At 41.7% G+C, this 25,267-nt stretch overlaps 2 protein-coding genes across 2 annotated transcripts; one reads left to right on the top strand and one right to left on the bottom strand.

The window, feature by feature from the left end:
- Positions 1-3,178: 3,178 nt before the first annotated feature.
- Positions 3,179-20,352, top strand: usp53b (ubiquitin specific peptidase 53b). Its single transcript, XM_053419728.1, has 15 exons — positions 3,179-3,337; positions 4,998-5,090; positions 5,184-5,318; positions 6,173-6,286; positions 6,565-6,647; positions 7,144-7,249; positions 8,396-8,542; positions 8,872-9,021; positions 9,123-9,291; positions 11,888-12,010; positions 12,117-12,837; positions 13,590-13,651; positions 15,369-15,447; positions 15,579-16,399; positions 17,211-20,352. The coding sequence occupies exons 1-15, from the start codon at positions 3,194-3,196 to the stop codon at positions 17,285-17,287; spliced, it is 3,024 nt and encodes a 1,007-aa protein (XP_053275703.1). The 5' UTR covers positions 3,179-3,193; the 3' UTR covers positions 17,288-20,352.
- A 618-nt stretch (positions 20,353-20,970) lies between these two features.
- On the bottom strand, positions 20,971-22,646 carry fabp2 (fatty acid binding protein 2, intestinal). Its single transcript, XM_053418711.1, has 4 exons — positions 22,488-22,646; positions 21,989-22,161; positions 21,394-21,501; positions 20,971-21,186 (listed from the first exon to the last, which is right to left on the bottom strand). Exons 1-4 carry the CDS (start codon positions 22,552-22,554, stop codon positions 21,136-21,138), a joined length of 399 nt encoding a protein of 132 aa, XP_053274686.1. The 5' UTR covers positions 22,555-22,646; the 3' UTR covers positions 20,971-21,135.
- Positions 22,647-25,267: the final 2,621 nt, after the last annotated feature.

Genomic DNA, 25,267 nt, shown 5'->3' with positions numbered 1-25,267 from the left:
TGAAAAAGGATGTATTAACTAGATAACGGGGATATGGATAAGGAGATAAAGACACCAGCTCTATCAATATAAAATATCGGATAAAAGTTCCAGATAAAGGTGAATTACACTGTAAAAATTGTAAAGTTGAACCCAATGTACATTTGCATTTTTTTCTTTGCTATTTTTGATTCTCCTTTTTCTTTTTTTGTTTGTTTGTTATAAATGTAAACATAGAAGCAATGACAAATAAAGTGGACATAAATTTTAGGAAATAATACAGAACATATAAGTGCTGGAAAAGATTGTTTACGAGTGAAGAAGATGATTTTACCAGAAAATGGGAAAAATTTATGAAGTTTAGAGATAAAGTCATGGGCTCTGCATATTATCAATGATCCCGCTATTATCAATATATATTTAAAAAAAATCCTAATAAAGTGAATTAAGCCCTCATTTCTTTTTCTTTGTTTTTTACACTTATTTCCTTCTTTCTGTTTTGTATGTTTGTTATGAATAAAAGCACGATGACTCCAGCGTGGAAAACTTGGAAGAAATAATAATCTGACATTTATCGCGACAACTGTCATTATCAACTGATATTAAAAATGTATTGTGATGTAATGTTTTGTCATAATACCCAGACATAATCAGCATAACACAAATACAAGAAGGAGTGTCGGCCTCTTTGTGCAGCGAGGCTCCTAAAGGCGATTGTGGCATTTTTACAGACTGAGTCCAAACGAAAACATCACACGGTTTTTCCTGTTGTGCCTTTTGACCTTTAGAGAGAAAAATAAAAAATCCAGCAGGCTTTTGAAACCGGGCTGTTATGAAACCAGCGCGGTCATGTGATGTCTCCTCTCATCATGATGACAAGTTGGAAGTCTGACCTTCCGCCAGCGCGCAGTTCTCCACGCAGGGAGACCGAGGACTGCAGCACAGCGGCAGTGCGCTCGAGGCGACACTAGGGGCGGAGTTTGACCTCTCAAGTCTCAAAACATCACTAATCCGCGGGCGGACACTCGGGCTCGGGCCGTCAGCTGCAGACGCTCGTGGGAGGAAAGGAAAAAGAACCGGGACGAATCTCCATCCGAGCGTTGTTGTTCCCACACGGGATCTGCGCGGTGCCATCCTCGGACGCGGGCTCGGGCTGTGCGTGCGCCCTGTGTGCGTGTCGCAGGGGCTGTGAGTGCTGCACCGTGGCAGACAGTGCGTTACATGCGTCGGGACGTGGCTGCAGTCATCTCGAGCCGGGCTTTATTCGCAGGTTTCGGGGGAGAGGTGCCGGGATCTGCGCGCTGACAGCCGCGCTGAGCTGCGCCCCCAGCCCCGGGGTCTCCGCTCCTCCGAGAGGTGAGTCTGCACAGAGCTTGTTTTTCATATTTCACACCCAGAGATCTGCGTGCGAGTTGCGGCATATCTGTGCTACAGTGGCTGAACCGGGCGCAGCTCCCACATGCACAGTTCACCGTGGGGCTGGTGGAGCACTGGCTGCTGCTGGTGATGATGCTGCGGCTGCGGCTGCGGTGGGAGCGCGCTCGTCGAAGCTCCTGATGAACCAGGCAGGAAAAACACAGGGTGGTCATAACAGGCCCGGTCAATAAAGGATTTATGTCCCCTCCGCGAACCCCACACGGCAGAGATGGTGTTTGTGTCACAGGCCTGAATCACATGGTGTCAGAGAGGCTGGTGCACAAACACATGGCACCGACACAGGCTTGGAATATGGATTTTAAAATCGAAAAATGGTAGAATATTTACGTAACGCATGATAGTGTGAAGTGACTGGGGTTATATATATATGTAAACAGCACATGCCTTTAAAAGTTTGACATCTTGTAGAATTTTTTATTTAATTTCTCATCTCATCATTATGGAAAATATTGATTTGTCTAATCATTACAAAATGTAAACAAAGCAAAACAGCCTCAGAGCTTCAGCTCTGTTGTTCAGGTTATTCTCTGCCGTTGGGTTGAGCCTCTTTGTTTATCCTGCTGACTGAATAATGGAGTTTCAAATTGTATGGAGCAAAAACTGAATTTCAAATAAGAGCCACAACTGTTTATTTATGAGCCCCCTAACTACCTATTATAATGTAACATCATTATCATACCCTCAAGAAAACAAAGCGTTCCAGAGCAAAGACAAATCGTGCACCATTCTTGCAAACTTGATTTTAAGCAATGTGGCACCATTTTAGGTTTCTATAGAGAATAGTATTGACACCTTTTATATATATAAATATTGTAAGCAAGTGTTATAGTTACATTATAATGGTTTAAATGTGTTTGAATATATTGCAACGCTGCCCGTTCCATTATTATTCAAGCAGTGGCTGCGTCGAGCACAAATACAACTCCAACAATATCTGGATATATTTCATGTTTTCTATGAGCATGTGTAAAGTATTAAAAACAGTTCAAATGGTGTTGTGTTCTTGTATCAGGCTGTGGCGGGTCGTGAAGGCTGCAGATCATGGAGGAGTCGCACACCTCTGAGCAGAGATACTGTTTTTAGAATGAATTGCTTGAGAATGAACGATGCAATGTCATGAAGTTTGCAAATGCTACATTCAGCAGCTGTTTCACGGAGGAAAGACTTTGCATTACTCTGCTCTTCATGCTTTAAGCTGCACCTCAGACATCTGTGAGTGCAGCGGGCGGTGGTTCACCTCTTCCTCTGCTCCCCCCACAGACTCTGTCCAGTCGCGATTCGATGTCCAGCAGCACGTGGCTGAAGCTGCCCTGTGGCTGATCCCGACGATGCTTTCCACCAACCGCTCAGGAGGCGCGTGGGGATGAAATGGTTGGAGCCCGTGGCCAGACCGACACACCAGCTCCCACCTCCCAGTATGTCCGGCTGCAGCAAGTCTCCCTCCAACTCTGGAGAAGGTAGATGACCCGACTCGACTGTCATGTGACCAAAACATTGATATGGATTAGTGACGTAATGAAAGCTGGGTCCAAGATGAAGTGAATTATTTATTTATTTATCCAGAACTAGTTATTTTACAGGTTTGAATATGTTGATCACTAGATTTCTTTAGGTTAGATTAGATAACTGAACATTTGAATTAAAAAAAAGTGTGGCGATGAAACAAGCACAATTTATTATAGTTCTATATCGGATGTTAATGTCTTTAAAAACCCAAACAGACATCTTGTATGTGGGCCACTGAGGATTGTGTTCATCAGTTGCAGGCTCTAACTCCATGGCATGGGTTAAGATGTTCAAGAAACCCGGAGGGGGCATGAAAAAGTCCTACCAGCCTGGGAGCATGCTGTCACTCGCGCTCACCAAAGGCCTGCTGAACGAGCCCGGGCAGAACAGCTGCTTCCTAAACAGCGCTGTTCAGGTGAGGAGTACTTTCCATTAACTCTCAATGACTTAATAAATACTTAGAATGGGACTCAGTAGAGCACATAACTTCACTGAGGCCCAACAGTCATCTTAAATACAGTCATGCTGCACCATGACCCAATTTCACACACTCGTAGATATAAGTCCCCGAAATATGATTAATCCAAGAAATCATCTCTGGGATTCTAGAGAGGATGTGAAAAATAAATACCCTATATCACAGGTTTGAAGAAAAAGGAAAGCAAATCTTGGATCCACCCATTTGTCCAGATTCAAGTCAAAATATACTGGGTTCTTTCTTAATTCATGTTCCATCCTTCCTAGTTTCCTGGAAATCTGCTCAGTAGTTTCTGCGTAATTCTGCTGACAAACAAACAAACAGGTGTAAACATAACCTCCTTGACAGAGGTTAACAAACATTAAATTCTCCTTCCTACAAAATGCGCCCTCTTATTTTGCAAGTTTAGTTTTTTAAACACTACAATGAAAGCAGGATGAAAGGCCTCTAGAGGGCAGGAGTGTGCCCCGAAACCAACTCAGCAACAAATAAAAATCTCATTGTGTCCAGAAACTTAGGACAAATATCATATCAACATTTTGTAAGAAACAACTATATGTGAAGAATCCTACCAATGTTGATGGATGTTTTATTCATATTTTTCTCTGAAATGTCTCGAGCTTATTAGCTACAGTTCTTTATGTCTTCACTGGCACTGTCTCAGTGACTTGTGTGAGCTGGATGTACTTCTGCCTGTGTGGGTTATATGGAGCATGGACCGGCAAACACAAATAATTAAAATCTGTGAAAATCTGCAGATTCCAGTGTTCATTTTCAGTTGCTTTGGCAGCACCAGCAGGAAAGCTCTTACCTCAGCCAAGACTGACACACACCAAACTGCACACATGCACAGATATCAGTCCTCTAAACCTGCCTGTTAGTTATGAAGTCAGTGGTTCTGTCTGTCTGTCCCATTCTCATGGACACGATATCTCAAGAACGCCTTGAGGGAATTTCTTCTAATGTGGTCCAGACTATCACTTGGACTCTGGGATGAGGTGATTAGACTTTGGTGGTCAAAGGTCACGGTGGCCTCACCAAGCCAGTTTTGGGCCTTTTGAAAGTGATATGTCTTGAAGAGCGTGAAGGAATCCTTTCCCATTTGGCACAAACATTCACTTGGACTGGAAGCATTAACTGACTGGTTGCCAAAGGTCAAAGGTCAAGGTGACAGCGGCCTGACAAAATGTGTTTTACTGATCGTGATATCTTAAGATCAGCTTGAAGGAATGTCTTCAACTTTGGTACAAACATTCACTTAGACTCAAAGATGAACTAGAGTAAAGGTCACAGTATATGAATCTTGAAAAAAGTCCTGGATCTCCCCTGTGACCATAACTGCATGAACATTTACTGGGTTCTTTCTTGGCTCGTGCCCCATCCTTCCACCAAGTTTCATGGAAATCCATCCAGTAGTTTTCCGAGTGATCCTGCTGAAATATTAGTGACTGTGATAATAAAACTAGATCTACTTAGTGGAAGTAAATGTAAAAAGGCATTCAATTGCAGGTTAAAATTTAAGAAAGTTCTGATCTGTCTCTGCAGTTTGAAAGTCTGAGTCCCTTGAATAAGTTCGGCTGCTGTTGCTTCTTCACAGGTGCTTTGGCAGCTGGACATCTTCAGGAGAAGTCTGAGGCAGCTCTCGGGTCACTTCTGTCTGGGGGATGGCTGCATCTTCTGTGCTCTAAAGGTTTGTAGCTTCTATTTCCTTAAACACAGCCCTAATCTTGGTTATCAGGGAAAGTTTAAACAGATATCATTATATATATATTTTTTTCTTCAGAGTATATTCAGCCAGTTCCAGCAGAGCAGAGAGCGTGTGCTTCCCTCCGACAGCCTGCGGAACGCCCTGGCTGAAACCTTCAAGGACGAGCAGCGCTTCCAGCTGGGCCTGATGGACGACGCTGCCGAGTGCTTTGTAAGTAAACACTCGATCGCAGTAAGACACTTCCACAGTTGCTGTTTGTTAAATAATGTTGTGGTGCTTCCTCCTCTGTGACACTGAAGGTATAAGGAAGCAGAAGCCACTGACAAAATGCCTCCGCTCTGTGTACGCTTTATCTACCGTATGTAAAGGTGCAGTTTGGCCTCTTGTCTTTTTTTGTTACATATTGAAGCCCTGTTAGGATGTTTTGTTTTTGTGTCTGTATAGATCCTAGAGCATCTAAAATTCCTTTATTTGTTTAGGTGTGCAGGTAGTTGGGGAAAAGAGGAGGAGACCTCAGTAGAACCTGACTTATATGTATCTGTTGGCCGATCAAAATCTACTGATATGAGTCGTTTCACAGAAATATTTTACAAATATTTATTTATTTTAAAGAATTGACAATGCAGAAAGCAATTTTACATAAGATTAATTTTTTCTGAATTCACCTTATTCAAATTCAATAATCATTTTGGTTTTAATTTGGATTTATAAGCAGTTATATTACAGTTTACGGTTAAATTGTAAAATATCATGCTTCAATTACCTCTCTTTCTTGTGAGGACTTGCAAAATATATTTTTTAAATATCTAAATCAGCCTATATATCGGTATTTAACATTTTTTACTCCCTGATATCAGTATTTATATCGGCCCCCAAATATCCATATGAGTCAGGCTCTAGACCACCACTGGTTTATTAGGTTTGTAAGGAAACACACTGAATTCTTAGGGTGTAGATGGACACAATCCTTTAATCTCTGTGTTTCTAACTGTGCAGTAGAGCCGTGTTTCATGTGTGTTTGCACGTCGGCCATACTGGCTCTTTTTCTTCCTGTCGTCCTTTAGGAGAACATCCTGGAGCGAATCCATTTACACATCGTCTCAGACACAGCGACCGATGCTTGTTCATCCAAATCCTGCATCACACATCAGAAGTTTGCAATGATGCTTTATGAGCAGGTAAATAACATGTTCTGAGCTGTTTGTCATTTCATTTGTTTAATGATCAAATAGGGCAAGACTGTACTAAGATAGATATCAATGTCAGGGACATACTGAAAGATGAAGATTAAGTTTTTTATAGGAGAAAGACATTTTTTGAATAATCATAATACAGAAGAATGACTCCTAGAGCTGCTATAACATGCTGTTTTTGTTTTTATTCCTTAATGCACACGACAACTTACTCAGATGTAAATATAAAATATAATCATAGATTTTGTGTGTTTTTTTTACAGTTTGTGTGTCGCTGTTGTGGTGCATCTTCAGATCCACACCCGTTCACAGAGTTTGTTCATTATGTCTCGACCACTTCATTATGGTGAGTAACTTCTCCTGATTTCAGTACCAAGGATCATCAAAAAATATTTGATTACAATTATAAGGATCTTAGATCAATTTCCTTTCCTTAAAGGAAAGAATATTAGAAAGACTTTGAAATATAATGTGAACAAAAAACTGAACTTTATCATCTTCCTTAATTAAGAATTGGATATATTTTGTATTTGATTGCAATAATTTGTAGTGGTGAATACAATCAAGAGGCCAGGAAGCATGAAGCAAAGAGAACTAAAATGCTACAGAGTATAAAACTCAAATTACGAAAAAACACATTATTGCTTTAATGTTTCGTTTTTTCGTTGTTAATTCTGTAAAATAGAAGCTTTCCTATTGCAGCATATTGGCAAACATGTATAGAGATTCTGATTTATCTCTGAAAGGCTCAAGCTCAAATATCAGTTGGCTTTAGTTTGGTGATTTTCAAAAATATTTAGATAATATTGATATAGTGTTTCTGTTCTTTTTATTCTGTGCAGCCAACAGGTTGATCGAATGTTGGGAAAGAACGAGCGGCTCAGGTCCGACATGTTTGGAGAATTGCTGCAGGCAGCAAACACAACAGGGGACCTCCGCAGCTGCCCGGTAAGTCCTTTAGCATCGTGCATTTTAATCTTGTGGTGTCTCAGAACTTGAACCTGTTCTGTCCAAAACATCTGATCAGAATTTGACCTCTGACCGGATACAGGCAGCTGTGAATTCATAACACAGCCACGCAGCTGATCGGTTCGAATGATACTGTAAAACAGAACCACGGAGGGAAGTATCCCTGTGAGTGCGCAGAGTACACTGTGTGCTCTCCGCTGTGACACTCCACTTGAAGCCGCCGGAAGGAGATGGTGCCAGACTAGTGTTAGGATATAAATAGCGGTCAGAGCTTCACTGTGTTTTCTCTCATCTGTATTTGCTGCCACTGTCTTCCTCTTCACTCGGCGTCAGTGTGGTGAAGCTGACTTCTCGGTTTAATTATTCCTCCTGTAATGTGACACTAACTGTAATGACACTAATATGAAGATAATAATAATAGCTGGCTCGGCTCCATCTCTGCGATAAGCCCTGATTTGGGGAGTTTCAAGTAATGAGTCACATGAGAGAGAGAGAGAGAGAGAGAGAGAGAGAGAGAGAGAGAGAGAGAGAGAGAGAGAGAGAGAGAGGGAGAGAAAACCACAAACAGAAGCACTTCTGTGGAAATAAGGATTCACATAGGGATTTGAGAATAAAACATGAATTTTCTCTCCTCACAGTGATATCAGTTGTGTTTGCTCAGCCTAGCACACAAGAAGCAGGTGAACCACTACCCTCAGCTGAGTCAAAAGGTTTAGGGTTAGGGTCAAAGGTCAAGGTCACTGGGACCTCTCCTCACAGTGTTTTCACTGGTGTTTGCTCAGCCTAGCACTCAAGAAGCAGGTAAACCACTAACCTCAGCTTAGTCAAAAGGGTTACGGTTATGGTCAAAGGCCAAAGGTCAAAGGTCAAGGCCACTTGGACCTCACAAACACTGTTTTGCCTCATGAACGTGTCATCATAAGGGGGCCTCAAGAGAATCCTTTGCACAAATGATCACTGAGGCCAACTGTTCAAATTAAAGTGGTCAAAAGTCAAGGTTCACGGTGAGACTGGGGGAAAAAATGCTAACCCTAACCCTAACCCTAACCCTAACCCAAACCTAACCCTAACCCTAACCCTAACCCTAACCACAGGGAGGTCATTCTAGTTCTTCTTGTTTTGCAGAGCGACTGTGGTCAGAGCATCAAGATCCGCCGTGTGCTCATGAACTGTCCAGAGATCGTGACCATAGGATTCGTGTGGGACGCCGAGCAGTCGGATCTCACGGACGATGTCATCCGGTCGCTTGGCCCCCGTTTGAACCTGTGTGGGGTAAGAGGCCCTCAGACCCTCATGTGCTGCTTGGAAGCACCAGATGACAAATAAGAATTCATCATGTTCCCCATCTTTATCCATCGTCACTTTGTTCTGCACAGACCAATCTGCCTGTTTTATCTAAAAAAAGGATAAAATCACGTATCCACAAAATTACACTGATCACAGTTCGGTTATAATATACGAGAAATGAAGGTCAGTTTGCTGTAATCCTTAAAAAAAAAAAACGGCTATCAAAACCACACACTGAAATTATATTCTCATAGGATTTAGCATCTGCCAGAGAGAAATACGCAGAGATCAAACTTCAATTTGCTCTCTTTCAGCTTTTCAACCGGGTCACTGATGAAAATGCCAAACGGAGCGAGCTACATCTGGTGGGGATGATCTGTTTTTCGAGTAAACATTACTCAGCTTTTGCCTATCACACCAAATCTTCAAAATGGATGTTTTTTGACGATGCTACTGTAAAGGAGGTCAGGAACCCTGCTCTTAATCTGCTTCAGCCCGGTTCAAATGCCGACTACCTGTCACTGTCGGTCACATGCTCTGAAATCACACCCGTCTCTCCCTCTAGATCGGATCCAAATGGAAAGATGTGGCCTCGAAATGCATCAGGGGACATTTCCAGCCTCTTCTCTTGTTTTACACTAATCCTGAGGGAAGTCCAGTGTCCAATGAAGACGCACCGAGACAAACCACAATGTGTCCCCGCTACAAAGGACAAGTAAATGGTGACGTGACAGGTAAGAAGATCCTTCAGATATCAGCACGACTTATGCCACAACTTCTCCTTTTTAGACGACTGTATTAAACAATGTGACAGATAAACGCAGCTGTCTGAATAGCAGGGACCTTTAAGGAAAAGTTTTCTTTATTTGCCTCGTGAGACATGATGTTCTCTTCTCCTCTACTCATGCTTTTGAACACGATATCTCAAGAATGCTGAGAGGGAATGTCTTCAAATTTGGTACAAGCATTGAGTTGGACTGATTAGATTTTGATGGTCAAAGGTCAAGGCCACTGTGGCCTCACTAATCTTGTTTTTGCCTTGTGAACTTGATATTTCAAGAGCAACTACAGGGAATCCTTTCAAATTTGTGACACACATTATCTTGGACTCACGGATGAACTTATTAGAATTCATTGGTCAAGGGTCATGAGTTGACCTCAACTTATTGTCAATGCATAATGTCAGGGACACCCGCAGGGACTGAAACTGCAGTTGTTGGCACAGGCGTATAACCACAGAGCAGTAAATGTAGTGCATATAAAACTAAAATTCACTTTTCTCTATTAGATTTATTATTTTCATTTGACAGGACGCCTTGTCACTCATTACTGTTTATCAAGCAAAAAAAATTTATTCAGGGGGACAAAATAACCTTTCCACATATTTTTTATACAATGTAATAACAAATATTATTTGTAATAATAGTACAAGTGAAGATCTTAGTCATGTGCAGAAATTCACCACATTGAATTCCTCATCTATTTTAATTTGTTTCAATTTTTTTCCTAAAACCCATATTCATATCTACCTTTCATATCTGAAAGTAAAAAAAATTAGATGAGAAGCGATACCGGTTCCTCTGACAATAAGGATGTCACTCCGCAAATTACAGTTATTGAGAGAGAGAGAGAGAGAGAGAGAGAGAGAGAGAGAGAGAGAGAGAGAGAGCACTGTTAAACCTCGGGCAGAAAGATTGTCCTGCCCTGTGTGCTGGCTTGAACTTGACATGAGGATGATGCCTCTGTTGCACGCAGATTACCACCCACGCCTCCCTCTCTAATCCCTGCTCCCGGGGCCAAGCGCGCTCATGCTGCCGCTCCGTACTTCTCACTCCTCCCCTAGACATTTCCGATGTTTGCCTCCATTAATTTATCTGCGTGGGTTTGTTTTTTTTGGCAATGGTGCCTTTGCCCGCTTAGATGGATTGTTTTGCTTTAGTGAGGTGGCCAAACACTTTGACTGGCATGGGACAGGATTCTTGTTTTTATGAAAATAAATGTAAGTAAATGATATTTTTATTTTGATTCAGAGTCAAACATGGTTCAGATTAAAATAATACTTGTACTATTTTCATTATCTAACGTTATCCTATTTGGTAAATTATTTGAATTAAGGTTTAAATTTGTCCTGCAATAGGGTAGGAGTTTATCTTACTCTTAGTACTGAGTTTTACAACTTTCCCTGCAGTATTTTACTGTACTGATATTTCTAGCTTGAGTGCTTCTGCATAACTTCCGGCAACATTATGTTAACAGTGTGTGTGTGTGTGTGTGTGTGGGGGGGGGGGGGGGGTGGGGGTAATTATGTGGTAGTTGTATAAGTTGTGTAAGTCCAGTGTGCTCTAGTATCCTTTTTCAGTGGAACTACGTAAATGTCAGCATTAGGCTCTGTAATCCATAATACTACAGCTTACTCACTGCTGTTGCAACATGCAGCAACCGCGCACATGCACACAGCATTATGTATTTTCAGGCCTCATATATCAGAGAGGCCTCACACATAATTTATAAGAAGGCAACAATGCTGCACAAAGTGGTCCGACTGACTAATGTGCAGAAAGGAGGATTCGAGTTATAAAGGTGAAGGTGGCAGCTGTTTCCGCTGCAGCTCAGTTTCTCACAGTGACCTTTCACATCGGTTTTAGTTGTGTTGAATGTGTAATGAGGAAGAGTCAGTACAGATGAGTTTAAAACGTAGAGTCGGAAATTCAGTGTAGGTTTGTCAAGCCTTTATTTTAACCTAGAACAAGTTGCAGGGCCGTCTGAAAGTGGTCAAAGGTCAGAGAGTCATAATTACTTACATTTGTCATAAATTTGAAGAAATTCCCTGCAGGTGATCCTGAAATATCACATTCACAAGGTAAAAATATGTTCCTGAGGTCACAGTGACCTTGACCATTAACCACAAAAATGTTATAAGTTCATCTTTGAGTCCAACTGAGCGTCTGTGCCAAATTTGAAGAAATTCCCTCAAGGTATTCTTAAGAAATGGTTTTCACAAGGACAACCTGAAAACATAATGGCAGAGGCATACAAATGAACAATAGAAGACAAACAACAGGAAATAATTAAAAGTGGTTTGAACACCTCACAATATTAGGGCAGAGTAAAACAAAACAAAGTAACATTTTTATATTTTCATTATTGGAATAGGCAGTAGGAACAGAGCCACAATAAAATGATAAAAAGTTTAAAAAAACGTCTAAATGAAATCAGAGCACACATCCTGAGAAAGCTCACACGTAGAAAAAAATGCTGGTTCACTGATGTCAGCAGTAAAACGTTTAAAAAATGCAAGTCTGTTGATTTTATTTATTTTCTATCCTTTAGTGAAACATCCCATCTGCAGCCCTCACAAATACCAGGAACCTTTCATGGAGAATTTGCAGAGGCCTGGTGAAACCTCAAGAAAGGAGCGAGGGCATCGGAGAACGGATCCGTCGACACACAAAGGTGCACTGTGATGTTAACGAGGCAAAAACCAAGACATACACCTGCCGTACGTCACGACACGTATGAAAATGTATCAATCCAAATGATCTGTGTTCACTTTGTGTAGAGACGCCACACACGACATCTTCATCCCCTCCAGAGAACGGACTGAGGCCTTCTGCAGAACACAAATCCAAAAGTCACCCACGCACTGAGAAGTCATCGAACCATCCGAGCAGAGGGTCCCAGGAGCCTCGTGGACAGTCTGTGGGTACGCAGGGCGGGGGGCAGAAGAACCACCCCTCCCCGAGTCGCTACGACCAGGACTGCTGCCAGGAGCAGTGGGACAGAGGGGGAGGCGGAGGAGGCCGCATCAAATCCAAGTCCACCTGGAGACCCATCCGGGAGGTGTTGAACGTGGACACCGTGCTGAGCGAGCTGGAGCAGCGCCGGCAGCAGCAGCAGGACAGCCCGCGGCGCGCCCGGCCCTCCCAGGACAGGGTGCACGTCGAACCAAGTCGAGAGCGCGAGAGGGAGTTTGTACGAACCCGAGAAGATCGGAAGCAGCAGAAGTGTTTGATGACCATCTACGAGGACGAGCAGAGGCACGAGACCGAGAGCCACAGCTCCGTGGAGTCGGAGAGCAGGGCCAACCAGCAGAGGGGCGGCCGGCTGGCAGGCGGCCCCAAGACGCTGCTGAGGAGCGAGACCTGGATCATCACGAGGACGGAGTCCGGCTACGAGAGCAGCGACAGACTCAGCAGCGGCTCCACCAACCCGGACTCACCGGGGGTCGATGGCTTCGCTGTTAAAGACCAGAGGTCAACACCAGAGGCACAGCTGCAAAGGTGAGAAACATAGACTTTATTCGTTACATATAAAAGTATGAATATTATAAGGTAACTGAATACAATTCTGATTCAGTCAGTGCTGGATCGACAGAGACCTACTGTTGTGCTAAAGGCCTATTTCCATGTAAAGACGATAGAAACACTTTTATTCATTGGAAAAGGGTCAACGAGTAACTCTGGATCTGAAATGCATGTCCTTTAAATAATGTTTTACATCCAGTAATTAGTCACGACCCTTCCATATGGCAACAATGAAACTGATTTAATGTCAGTGAAGGAAGGATATTATTAATGACTAATGCTTTTCTCCTATTTTTTTTATATATTTTCCCTCTTGCTATTTTGATCTCAAATCCTCACTCGGAAATACTTATATCCTTGGAAACTCTGGTAAAACTGGACGACAATAAAACACTGATACTACCTTTTCAAATAGCTTGTGTAATATCCATGTGGAAGATGACTCAAGCAGAAATATATTATCAAACCTCAATTCTCGAGATTTAGGTCAAAACTAAATTGCAACTTCTCATTACAAATTATTATAATGAACATTTTATGATATATTGAGATATCAAATTAATATATTAAGACATAAAGCTGTTTTAATTTAAAGCCTTCTTTAATGCTTAGTGTGAATTTATTCTAGTGTTCTTCTTGGGTCTATGTTTAGTATTTTTTGTGGCTGTGCTAATTATAAACCCCGCTTGAAGAACTGTCTGGAATAATTTTAGTATTTTTATTTCCAGCCTGTTGCATCAGAAAGGAGACGACGCAAAGTCAAGTACAGCGTCGTCACCTTCACACAACGGTGAGTTCACGTTCTTCAAGAGCTGAGACAGGTTTTCTGAGAAGAGTGAAAATCTTATAAGTAAATGTTTTTTGTTTTTTTTGTATTTATAAAGCGCTTTTCTAGTCTTGATGACCACTCAAAGCGCTTTACAGTACAGTTTTACATTCACCCATTCACACACACATTCATACAGGGCATCTATTCGCAACACTTTGTTATTCTATGGGGGGCCATTCAGGGTTCAGCATCTTGCCCAAGGACACTTCGGCATGTAGATAGGTCAGCCTGGGGATCGAACTGCCGTCCTGCAGGTTGGAGGACGACCACTCTACCCCTCAGCCACAGCCGAGTAGTGTTTTAAGATTCTAATTAGTTGGGTAAATTTAGTTTACATCATGTTGTGGCCTGTCGATCTAACATAAAAACACAAAGAAAGACGATGGGCCAGACACAAAGGAAAGTTATGAACTGAACAAAAGTAAGATGAAGATAAATTAAAATTAAAACAGGATTTAGAGAATTTATTAACGTGTGAATGGTCAGTTCAAGTTCAAGAACAGGATACACACTCACATTTGGTTACACATAATAGGTTAAGTATGCACAACCCTCGTTTTGTTTTCCTCCTTCTATGTATTTCCGTTAGTATTTGTGTTTGTCGTTATCTGTTTGCTGACTTGGGATCTGCCTCTTCTGCTGATAATGTGAGAGAAACTGAGGTTTGATTGTCTGAGTTGATTTCTGAACTCGGCCTGTTTTATTTAACCTCTTCACCAAGTCAGCACCGTAATCCCACAAAAAATCAATCGGATAGCACAGCTGGACGTGGCTGCCGGCATTGTCATAAATATCTTCTCTGTTTCATGTCGTTCTTTAAGTCCACTGCACTTGATACCCAGTCGAGGCTGTGTGTGTGTGTGTGTGTGTGTGTGTGTGTAGAGAGAGAGAGAGAGAGCCTGTGTTTCCAACCAACAGCTAAAGCTTTTATCCTTGCATGGACCTCTCCGGGGCAACAGCAAAGAAAAAAATAACACATCTATTTTTAAAGGGAAGGAATTCGGCACCACACTGCCTCTCGCTGTGCTGGTGCACGAGGGGTGAGCACGATCACTGGCTCATCCAGCTGTGAGAGCTTCCAGTGAGGTTACCACTCTGATACTGCCACCTGCTGTCCTGAGAGGACGGCAGCGTCTCAAATCTGGACTTAAATCTGTCCACAGAGTCACATTGTGGGACCTCGTCTGGAAACAAGTCCCTGTAACATAAATCAATACATTTTAATGTGAAGGCATCTGTTAAGGGTTTGTGGGTGTGTGGGTGTGTTTGTGTGTGTGTGTGTGTGTGTGTGTGTGCGTGTGTGTGTGTGTGTGTGTGTGTGTGTGTGAAGATAAGGGTATAGTGGGAAAATTCAGAGCAACATAATAATCTCTGAATTCAGAGAAAAACCAATCTGAATTATAAGATTAAAGTCTGAAAACTGCAATTCAGCGGAATTCTGACTTTATTCTGAGGAATCCGGAATTAATCTGAATCATTTCTGGGAAAATAATACACTCCGAGTTTATTCTCAGCACTTAGGAAATAAGTATTTCATTCTCAGGAAATAAAATACATGAAAGTTTCCAGTAATTACAGGAGGTAAATAGTTATAGCCACAATAGAGACGACTTTTCCAACAGGACTGCTATCTCCCTTTTTACACTATGTTTTAAAACCTTTATTTTATATCTTATAGGTAAACATCATGCCAAACCTCAGGGAAAGAACCACGACCAAGTTTCACATTCACATCTGAAGTGCAGTCCATGTTCAAGGTAGTGTCCTCTATTTTGCAATTATTAAGTGATTGTCGAAAGACGTACAGTCAAGAATCAAACATGGACATTGTATTCAAGTATTTCAATAATACTCCATCATTATCTGATACAAACACTTTTGCCCACAGACGGAAATCAAAGTACACGTCCGGCACCTCCAGGAAAGCTGTGTGCTCCGAGCGGGACTCCACTGGCTGTGAGAACTGGCCGTGTGATCATCAGGAGCTGGTGAACTGTAGAGAAAGTACAGCCCTGAGGCACATCACCAAAACCAGCAGCTCCGAGTGGAACAGCTCCGACGACCTCGCCCTCTCCGAGTCCGAGGACAGAGAGAGCACTTATCGCTCCAGCAACAGCGAGGCCGCCGCCTCCGATCCCCAGTGTCCTCACATGACGCCGCCCTACCAGCCGCCCTGCAGTGTGACCGCAGAGCCCATGAGCAATCAGCGTCCGCTCAGCACCGCGGGGTCGCCTCACCTCCGACCCTCCCAGCGGATCCCTGCTCACCCGGCTGAATCCAGCCACGCCGCGTTTCGCCCGAGGATGCTCCAAGAACCCTCACCGCCGAGTCCTCGTCTTCCCTCCACGTCCTACGTCAGTCCTCTCCGGAGGCCCGACTTGTCTGGCCTCCGAACCTTCTCGGACGCGAGCTCCAGGTCGGGCTCGGACCCGGAGAGGAGCACGCCGTCGTCCTGCGACAGCGAGGAGCGACTCGGCGGAGGCGGAGCGGAGCAGGCGGCGGCGGCTCAAGAGGTTTCTCTGACAACCTACTTCACCGTGGATAACTGCATGACGGAAACGTACCGTCTCAAGTACCACAACCAGAGGCCTCTGGTCCTCTCAGCCACGGTGCCGCGGACAGTGGTCACGACGGAGCGCAGAGATACCAGCCACACACTCCCCACCGACACACACTCACAAGACGTGCCAAAAACCAGACCTGAAACAAGTAAGCCTCCCCCGGTGTAACATACACATGCACTGTGAGATGTTTAAAATCAGACTTCAGGGATTTTTTCTCAACTGTTTATACAGGTAGCAGCGATAACTTTAAACTAACTTTAAACTCACTCATTACTTTAAACCAACACGATGTAAAACAGCAGATTTATATAGTTCACTGACCTGGAATAAGGAGAATGGAGCCTCTTTCATTCCCACTCTTCATGTAACTGTGGTGAGCGGGTAATCTCCTGTGAGCAGAGTCCAGTGAAAGTTAAATTGTCATGTGCAGAGTAATGCTGAATTGTAGATCAGTTAAAAGTATTAAAATATTCAGTGGGAAACTTTGGAAGAATGATGAATTCTTAATGGAGTTTGGTGGATTTATTACAGTGGCAGCTCTTCTGGTTCAGGAAGCCGAGGACCATAATATCCCAACAGAATGAATCTCCACATGTGGCTGTAGAGGGCGCTGTTGCATTATCAAAGTTGTACATTGTTGATTATTATCCCTTGTGTCCCTATAATTAGGAACTGTTATATGGCAAATACAGACTTTTATAAGATATCTGCATCAATGTAATGAAAACAACTTGATTTGTCAAATATGTGTTCACTCTTTCGAATGCATCAATAGCTTCATTTCTGATCTTTGTGCATTTATATCCCGATATAAAACTGTATATTGCCCCGATGGAAGGTTTTATTTATATCACCCACTTCTATTTAAAAGATATTGATGTATGAGAAGTGACAGAAATCCGTTGTCTTCTCCGCTGTGGTGAGAAACCTGTATAAACCATCATCTCTCTCCACAGGCCATAATAGCAATAAACCCACTGCAAAATGGAACCCGGTGACGGCCAAAGGACTGGACGATCGTGGTTTCTTATGAGTGTTGAGTCGGTACGTTGTGTTTACGGAGATGGACTGTGGTCAGTTGAGAATTAACTGGATGCCAAAGAGCTTAGGGAATGGAAAGATGTTCTGAAGCGTGACATCTCCAAACTGAGTGGACTTTATTTATGCAAGCTCGTCACTGAAGAAAAATGTCTAAAAAGCTGTTACGTATTGTTTGATGGATTTTCAACCGTCACATTTATCGTCTTCCATTCTCCTGCTGCATTGCTGCGAGAAGATATTTGTTTTTACCAAAATCTAGACTGTTTCCAGTTTGCACAAAAAGAGTCTTTCGGTCACTTTAACTCAAGTTTAAAATGTTTATTTATTTATTTTTTACAGCAGTTCTGCAAAAGTGCTGCAGAACTGTGATGTACTGATATGGTGAGCTACCGGTAGATGGATTGTACTGTGGTATGAGGCGTGATAACAAATCACAGCACGATGACATGAAATGGTTTGTTGAATTCCCTTCGTCAGAACATGATGTCATTCTACTCAACGAAATAAAACCTACCGGTCGAGGTTTGACTCCTCAGCAGATATGGACTGTTTAAAAAGATGGATGACACGTCTCCACTTCCACTATCCAGAAATGTAGCTAAGATATCCTGGATGCGAGTGGAACCATCTTCCTCCTCTGCACACAGTAGGAACTGCGGCGCCGAGGTCTCATCGATTCATGCGTTTGACCAATCCTGAGTCTGTCTCAGCTGTCAATCACGATGTTTAACCCCCATTTTTTATAGCATCAAATTACTATTTAAAACCACATACTGGAAAAATGTATATTTAAACAAACAACAGTGTGCTAACAACAACAACTACCTAAAATGATTGAAACCATATTTAGGGAAAAAGTTATTTGAGTTTGGGTCAGGCGACATGTTTCTGTACAAATTCAGAGAAAAGTAATCGAGGCCAACTTTGACCGTCTGGGTCATTGTGTCCTTGTGCAGTTGATATGAGCCGCACTAAAGCTCCCTCTCCCTCACAGGTGGTTACTACTTGTTTTCCTCAAAAGTAAACACGCGCAGTGTATAAACAAATCTGTCCTGAGGTGCAAGGGTCAAGCATCCACGCTCCACTTTGATCCATGGGTTTATGAACGCTACTCCTGCCACCCAGCAGGTGGCGATCAAGACATTTAGGCTTCACTTTTGGGGAGCCGTCATGTCTTCCATCTTTACAGTCATGATTGGCGGTAGTGTCACTGAAGGAGGCTGAATCAGCGAGAGTGAGACGCTCATTGACTTTCTGCACATCGAGGGCTTTGGCTCACCAGGGAGCAGACGTGGCAACACTTTAATTTAGTTAGTGATTCGTCTCATCTGTTATCACTTATCAGCTCTTTCACAACATTTATTAGTCGATGAATGACAGTCCACCTCCTCGGCCGTAAAACAAAAACAAATCTGTGGAAAGAGCTTCTTGTTCATTTGTACATTTCTTTGGGAAACAACAAATCAATCACTGATAAATATGTAGAGAACTTTCAGAGACAGCCCTCAGGTTATGTGTCACTAAATTCCATCATGTAAACTTGTGTAGTCGAACCTCGATCCTTCTAATCCTTTTTTTTTTTAAACTCAGTGATGTCAAATTGTATTTTCTCAGTCTTCCTGTTGAAGTTGAAATATTTAAACAGGTGTGTAATTGCAGGTATTTTCCTAAAGATGCCAATATAGGTAATTTGCCTATCCGATATTATTATCATTATTGACCGTACAACAAATATTCTTGTCAATAGGATTAATGTTCTAAAACCTGCATGTGGCCTTTACAGAAGTCTTAATAGCTGCGTGTACAGCTTGAGCATGAGCATGAAAATACTGGACTGAGTCCAACGAACAGAAATTCTATTGGATTTTACTTAATGGTAATAAAGTAAATTCATTAAATGTCATTTTGTTACTGCAGTTGATTTGGAAACGTTTTAATGCTTGAATAATCTGCTGTTTATGAATCCATTGTAAATACAAACATATAATGCGAACAACACGACTGTCCGAGACAAACTATGCATCCACTGACGGTTACTTTGAGATTATTTTGACGGCACATTTCAGTGTTTTTTAAGCTTTGTATTGTGTCCATCAGACATTCCTGAGAATACACATTAAAAAGAAATCTGTGTTTTCAACTTTCAAATATTTTGTCACTTTCCTGATCATCCTGCCATTTATACATGCACGTGTTTTGTTAATTTTATTTGCATTGTTGTCTCTCTCAGCTGCACACACTGAGTCACTATACTTCATGTTTGTGTCCGACATTGTGGATAATAATCACACACAAAGTAAATGGGAACATCTTGCATTTTTCATGTTATATTTATATTTAAATCTAAGAAAAAAGAGGCATAAAATGTACCTCAGCAATTTGAAAAAGGTTTTTTGATTAATTTGAATTCAACTAAGCGCGGTGACACATGCAAAGATTCGATTGTGCTGAGGTGATTATAATTAAATCTATTCTCGAACTAATGACATAAAAGTCGTTCAATTACTGGACAAGATGAAGCTGAGTTGAATATATTAACCGGGTTTCCTCCATGTTGTCTCACCTGCAAAGTGTTTTCCCTGGTTAGTTGTGTGACAAATTGTTTTAACATTTATTTAACAGTATTTTTTATTCTAATTTAATTTTCTGTATCTGTAAAGAAAAAAGAAAATGAGATTTCTTTTATTGTTTTCAGTTTTTTATTTCACACTCTGAACTTTGTGTCTTCAGTTGTATCGAGAGTGCCTTGAAGTTTTCGGTGGGACATTTTTTTTGTTGTGCGTGCATACGTGTGTGTGTGTGTGTGTGTGTGTGTGAGTGAAACCACACTTACAGAACGAGGGAGATGAGTGGAAGTGATTGGAGAGGTCATGTCCAAACTTTTGAATATGCAATGCTAATAGTGACATATCTGGTGACACTCCTCTGTGTGCACCGTTGATCTGTATTTGAAGGGTGGTGCTGTGCCAGGTCTAATTCTCCTATTGGCCCTTTCAGACTTGGAAGCAGCAGTTTGCTCCTCTTGCAGCAGCAATTGGCAGGTTTCATATATCGTAGGCAGAGGGAGGCGAGTGCATCCCAGCTCCTGGTCAATTGGTGCTTTTAAGTCTGAAGGAGCCTTAACATACAAAACTTATTTTGTTCCAGTGCTTGATTTGGGTTACTTCATGAACAGAATGAGTGCGGTTGGAGATGAACGTTGATTTTTTTCCTCTTGCACCCACAATCTGCAGCCATCAGTTAAAGGCTTTATTTACCGTCCTCTATATAGGCCCATTCTTCAACAGGTCTTTTTAACCTGTGTCACACTGTGTCACAGTTGGCATTGCATCAAAACCATATCTTTTATCTTGCGCTAAATATAAAAACTAAAGAGCCTAATTACACTGTACAACACTCCTACACACCTGTTGTCGTACCTCTGTGTGTGGTCAGAGTCCGGTCTGACGTCGCCGGTGCTCCGGTGAACGACTCGGCTGCTCGCTTGAAGTTTAGACCAATTTAAAAGAGACGTGTTAAATCTGTCTACACTTTATATTTTTGTAGATAATATATATTTATTTTTTATTCATTGTTGAATAAAGTTTAAATTATTGTACCACTCTAAACTCGTTTTCATGTGTCTGCTTCAAATTCACACAATCCTCTCATGAAAAAAAGGGGAAAAAAAACAGATATGAAGACCTTCTTTATTGCAAGTATCAAAATATGGTGCAATTAAAAAAGATGTTGTTTTCTATACAGGCAGATGAAGTCTAGTGCACTTTAGGTCATGTTGGTGAAAGTAATTCATAATTCAACACAATACTGATTGTAATCCTGAAGGGAAACGCTTCTCGTCTAAGCCTTCTTGAAAATCCTCTTTGCGTCCACGCCTTCGTAGCTATAGCTCTGTTGGAGGAAAAAGACCAGTTATAATGTGTTTTCATAATTTATATATTCACTTCCTTTGAATTGTGTATTTTAAAGCATATGCCAGCATCTTTTAGGTCAAGAGTTACAGCTGGAATATCAAATAACTAATACTGAGCAAACTTTATCCCAGCACCACATAACTGCTTTACAAATGGGCATTTGCGTGAAGGTAATTCCTCCCACCTGTATGAGTTCGTCCCCTTGGATAATCCTGGTCGTTGTCAGCTGATTTCCGTTGTCCTTCCTGACGAAAGTTCCCTTCAGCGTGTCTCCCTCCATGGTCCACGAGCCCTGCAGGGGGAAACATGAAGCTCAGTCAGGAGTGGTGGGCACAAAACCAGCAGGGCACAATGGTTTCCACGATCGAGGTCAAGCCTTGATGTATGAACAGTGTTCTCAGCTAACAGAAGGAAAATCTGTCCTGCAGCTCGAAGGTTCAAAGTTGAAGTGAAATATGTGTTTTTGAACAATGTCTCAGTAGAGCATCTCTCTCTAGGCCCGGATACACATGATTGTCTCCTTCTTATGGAGGAAAAACACAGTCCTGAGCATTTGAAAATCAAGAACTGTGCATTATTTCTTGAACATTTTACAAAAATTTAAAATGCCCCATGTTGCAATGTCAGAGAAAGAGAAAATCCCCTTAATCTGCATCAAAGCTTCCCAGGCCCCATCCCTCCGCCATGTTTTGGAAATCAGTTGATTCGTTTTTTACATAATCCTGCAAAGAAATAAATGAGAGGCGCGTGTGTAACCACAAGATACCAGATGTACTCACCGATACTTCAGTTCCATCTGCAAGACTGTAGTCGAACGTGACCCCCAGGGTGAAGTCTATCTCCAGGTTGCGGAAGTTGCTGCTCTCCTTGACATGGAACTTGTCCCCGGTCTGTTGGATGAAGATCTTCAGGTTGTCGTGAGCGGCCAGCTTCCTCTTCACCATGTTAACACCTGTCGACAGACCAACACCAATAATGATCAATATATGGATTTCATCACTTTTTGTGCACAGAGGGATGTTCCTAGGCTGGTATGATTTTTGAGCATGAGAAGGTATTAACTTATGACTTAAATTATGAGTGCACACATTGTTTGCTGCGTAAATTAAGTGCTGATTAAGAACCAGTGGAGCTTTGCACAGTGCTTCATCAGCTGCCTTATCAAGTGTCAAGTCTTTTACACAAGGACTAAACGAAGAAATAAAAGAAGCATCTATTTTTAAACATTTATCCCTGAGAGTCTACGGCAGATCATCAGTGGGGCGTGACATCACTCACCCATTTTTTCCATGAACTTGTCATAGTTGTCGTTGCGCTCGATTTTCCAGGTGCCGTCGAAAGTCATGGTGGCGGTGAGAGGCTGAGGTGAAGGACTCTGCAGCGGGGAGTGTCTCACCCTTTTAAAGCACACACCCTCTTATCTCACCATCTATCCAAACGCTGATGGGTTTGTTTTTTCTTTTTCAAAGGCAATAGCACCAGCCGCAGCCGATTGGGCAATGTCATGGTTTTGAATGGGAAGGAGGGACCGTGCCATAACCCAATAAACCACAGGAGTACTTTTTAAATAGGTCAACCTGTTCTACCTGTTTGCAGAGGGAGGTTGCAACGTTTGCTTTTCTTTAATTTAGTTTTTACTGAACCTTATCTCCCTCAGTGTCACTGTATTTGTTGCAATTGTTTCCAATCGGTGATCGGATTGATAGATAAAGTGTTTTATTGGAAACCTTTGACCTTAATCTGGATATTGACCTTTAGTGTTCAAAGTTAATAATAAACAAATGCTATTATTTGCCATTATCTCAACTGAGTATGACATCTTTTATCTCTCTGGATAAACACAACGGTGGAAGGTCAAAGGTCTTGTTGATTTTTAGTTTGGCTGTTGTGGTATTTAAAGTCTTTTTGGGGCAAAGGAATGATCTAAAAACGTTTATTTTCTGAGGGCAAAGGTCACAAAATGTTGTAGGAATATTTCTCTGAAGAGAATAAAAGCAAGTGTATCCCCAGCGAGTCTGACGAAGGGTTCGACTACAACAAGCATCAAGGTTGATTTCACTCTTATCTGAGTGTCTTCTAATCTTTACCATGTTGCCTGACCTTCTCCTCCACCTGAGAATCTGCCTCTTATCAAAAGACAGACGCTTCCACTATGACTGGGGTGATGACATTGGCCGGTGAGCCTGAAGCTAATCTTTAACACAAGTATATCACACCAGGTTTGAAAGTTGTGGCATCAGCTGTAACACTACAGGTGAGATGATGATGTAATATGAAGACTCTCCTCCTCATGCAGGCTCAGGCTCCGAGGTTGTATTTCAGAAACAGAGCCTCAAACCACAATGACATTTAGAATGGCTCCGTTCCGTTCAGGTCACTCGAAAGCACAGCAGCAGCACAATCTGATAGTTTAACCTTGTTACTTCAGTAGGAAGTTCAGGAGGCTCGTGATCTGGTTTAATGTCACAAAGTAGCTCTGCTGGAGTTTACAGAACCGATGAGTCATGTATTGTGTCACAGTGTGTACCACAAGGTTTTGGACGGATGTTCAGATTTATATGATATAGTTACGATGACAGTTTGAATTGCCTTCCGGGAACAAATAAGGTTGTTTTGAATTTCATTTTGAAAAGGTCAAACAATTCATTTTCAGGATATAGAAATGTCTCTACACTTTTAGAGTCATATACTGGATAAAGATGTTTTATTCTACATACAACTGGTTTTGTTATTGACACACTCCAGAGCAGATTTGGACTTTTTAAAATCGAGTACTACATCAATATAAAAAAGAAGACACTTATACTTCTTATGAACTGATGATGCATTGCTCAAAACATTTTTGGACCATTCTTCTCACTGTCTTTATGTTTAAGTAGCTGTGGGGCGGGGGCCGAGTCACATGACTGCTCAAACACAGGTCTAACATACATGGATTAGATTGACTGACGGGTGTAAAGCAGAGCCTGACGATGACTGATCCAAAGAAGCAGGAACGCCTATTCTTAAAATAAATGCTGCCCTTTCACTTTTTTAAATGTAAACTTTCAACAACTGAATTCTGTTCCCTTTAAAAAGACGGAACATCTCAGAGATACCAAATCTATCTGGAAGGCCACAAACCACCAGGGGTTAGAGAGAAGAGGTTCTGTTTAGTTTTGGGTGAACAGAGCATTTAAAGGGGAACAAGCAAGCAGAGCAGGTTTATGACGACCTCAAGTGGTTGAAGTTCACATGATTTTATGACCATATATGAGTGTTCAAACAATATCAGCTGTCGATTAACATGATTGCCCCTATCAACGTTGATTTGTAGAGGACGTTAAAAAGATAATGACAAAAGGCATTACCCTTCTAAAGTGACATATAAATATACAAAGGGAACTAGTGCAGTTGAAGTTTACTTTCTGAACCGACAGATATGTAAAAAACAAAGGTAACAGGTTTACGAGTCAGTTTGGGGTCATTGTCCTGCTGCAGAAGGAATTTGGCACAGATCAGATGAAGGTATTTTAATCTAAAAGAATCTAAAAACCAAGTCTAAAAATGTGGAATCTAAAATAAACTATCGACTGTTCAAAAACCTCAATCTGACCTTTTGTTTTACAGTCCTGGAAAAAGGAGTTCATCCTGATTAGATAATGTGGAGCACAGACAAGTCAGTGATAACGCGTCTTTCAGAATGTACTGGCCTCCTCCTTCAGATGCAGTAAACTCACAGAGTAAATAATTGACCGAAAATAAGAAACACGTCATAAGACAAATATGAACAAAAGTGATCAGTCCATAAATCACCCAGATACTATAATAGGAATGAAAACAACACGTATGAATTACTCCATGTGTACTATCTAACTTGCAGGGTCTTAAATGGCATTAGTATGATATTATTTATGTCAATATGAAAACTTATAAAGCTTCAATAACTAAAAAGCAGCAGGTGTCAGCCGCTCACAGTTCCATGGTGGTAATCTCCTGTCTGGCCACTAGAGAGAGCACTTTACAATGTAATATACCTTGTGCAAGTTAATGCTATTCTTTGACTTATACTCTGAAGG

Source organism: Pleuronectes platessa, chromosome 3, assembly GCF_947347685.1.
Source record: "Pleuronectes platessa chromosome 3, fPlePla1.1, whole genome shotgun sequence".
In the NCBI taxonomy this organism is placed as follows: domain Eukaryota; kingdom Metazoa; phylum Chordata; class Actinopteri; order Pleuronectiformes; family Pleuronectidae; genus Pleuronectes; species Pleuronectes platessa.
The sequence above is the reverse complement of the archived record's forward strand: the minus strand, read 5'-3'. Positions and strand labels throughout refer to the sequence as shown.

Bases quoted from the DNA above. Each gene is read 5' to 3' on its own strand.
- fabp2 (XM_053418711.1), bottom strand. From the start codon at position 22,554: ATGACTTTCGACGGCACCTGGAAAATCGAGCGCAACGACAACTATGAC. The intron at 22,162-22,487 runs GTGAGTGATGTC...GTCTGTCGACAG, and splicing joins CAAGTTCATGGAAAAAATGG to GTGTTAACATGGTGAAGAGG. The intron at 21,187-21,393 runs GTGGGAGGAATT...TTCCTCCAACAG, and splicing joins AAGGGGACGAACTCATACAG to AGCTATAGCTACGAAGGCGT.
- usp53b (XM_053419728.1), top strand. From the start codon at position 3,194: ATGGCATGGGTTAAGATGTTCAAGAAACCCGGAGGGGGCATGAAAAAG. The intron at 12,838-13,589 runs GTGAGAAACATA...TTTTATTTCCAG, and splicing joins CCAGAGGCACAGCTGCAAAG to CCTGTTGCATCAGAAAGGAG. The intron at 16,400-17,210 runs GTAAGCCTCCCC...CTCTCTCCACAG, and splicing joins AAAAACCAGACCTGAAACAA to GCCATAATAGCAATAAACCC.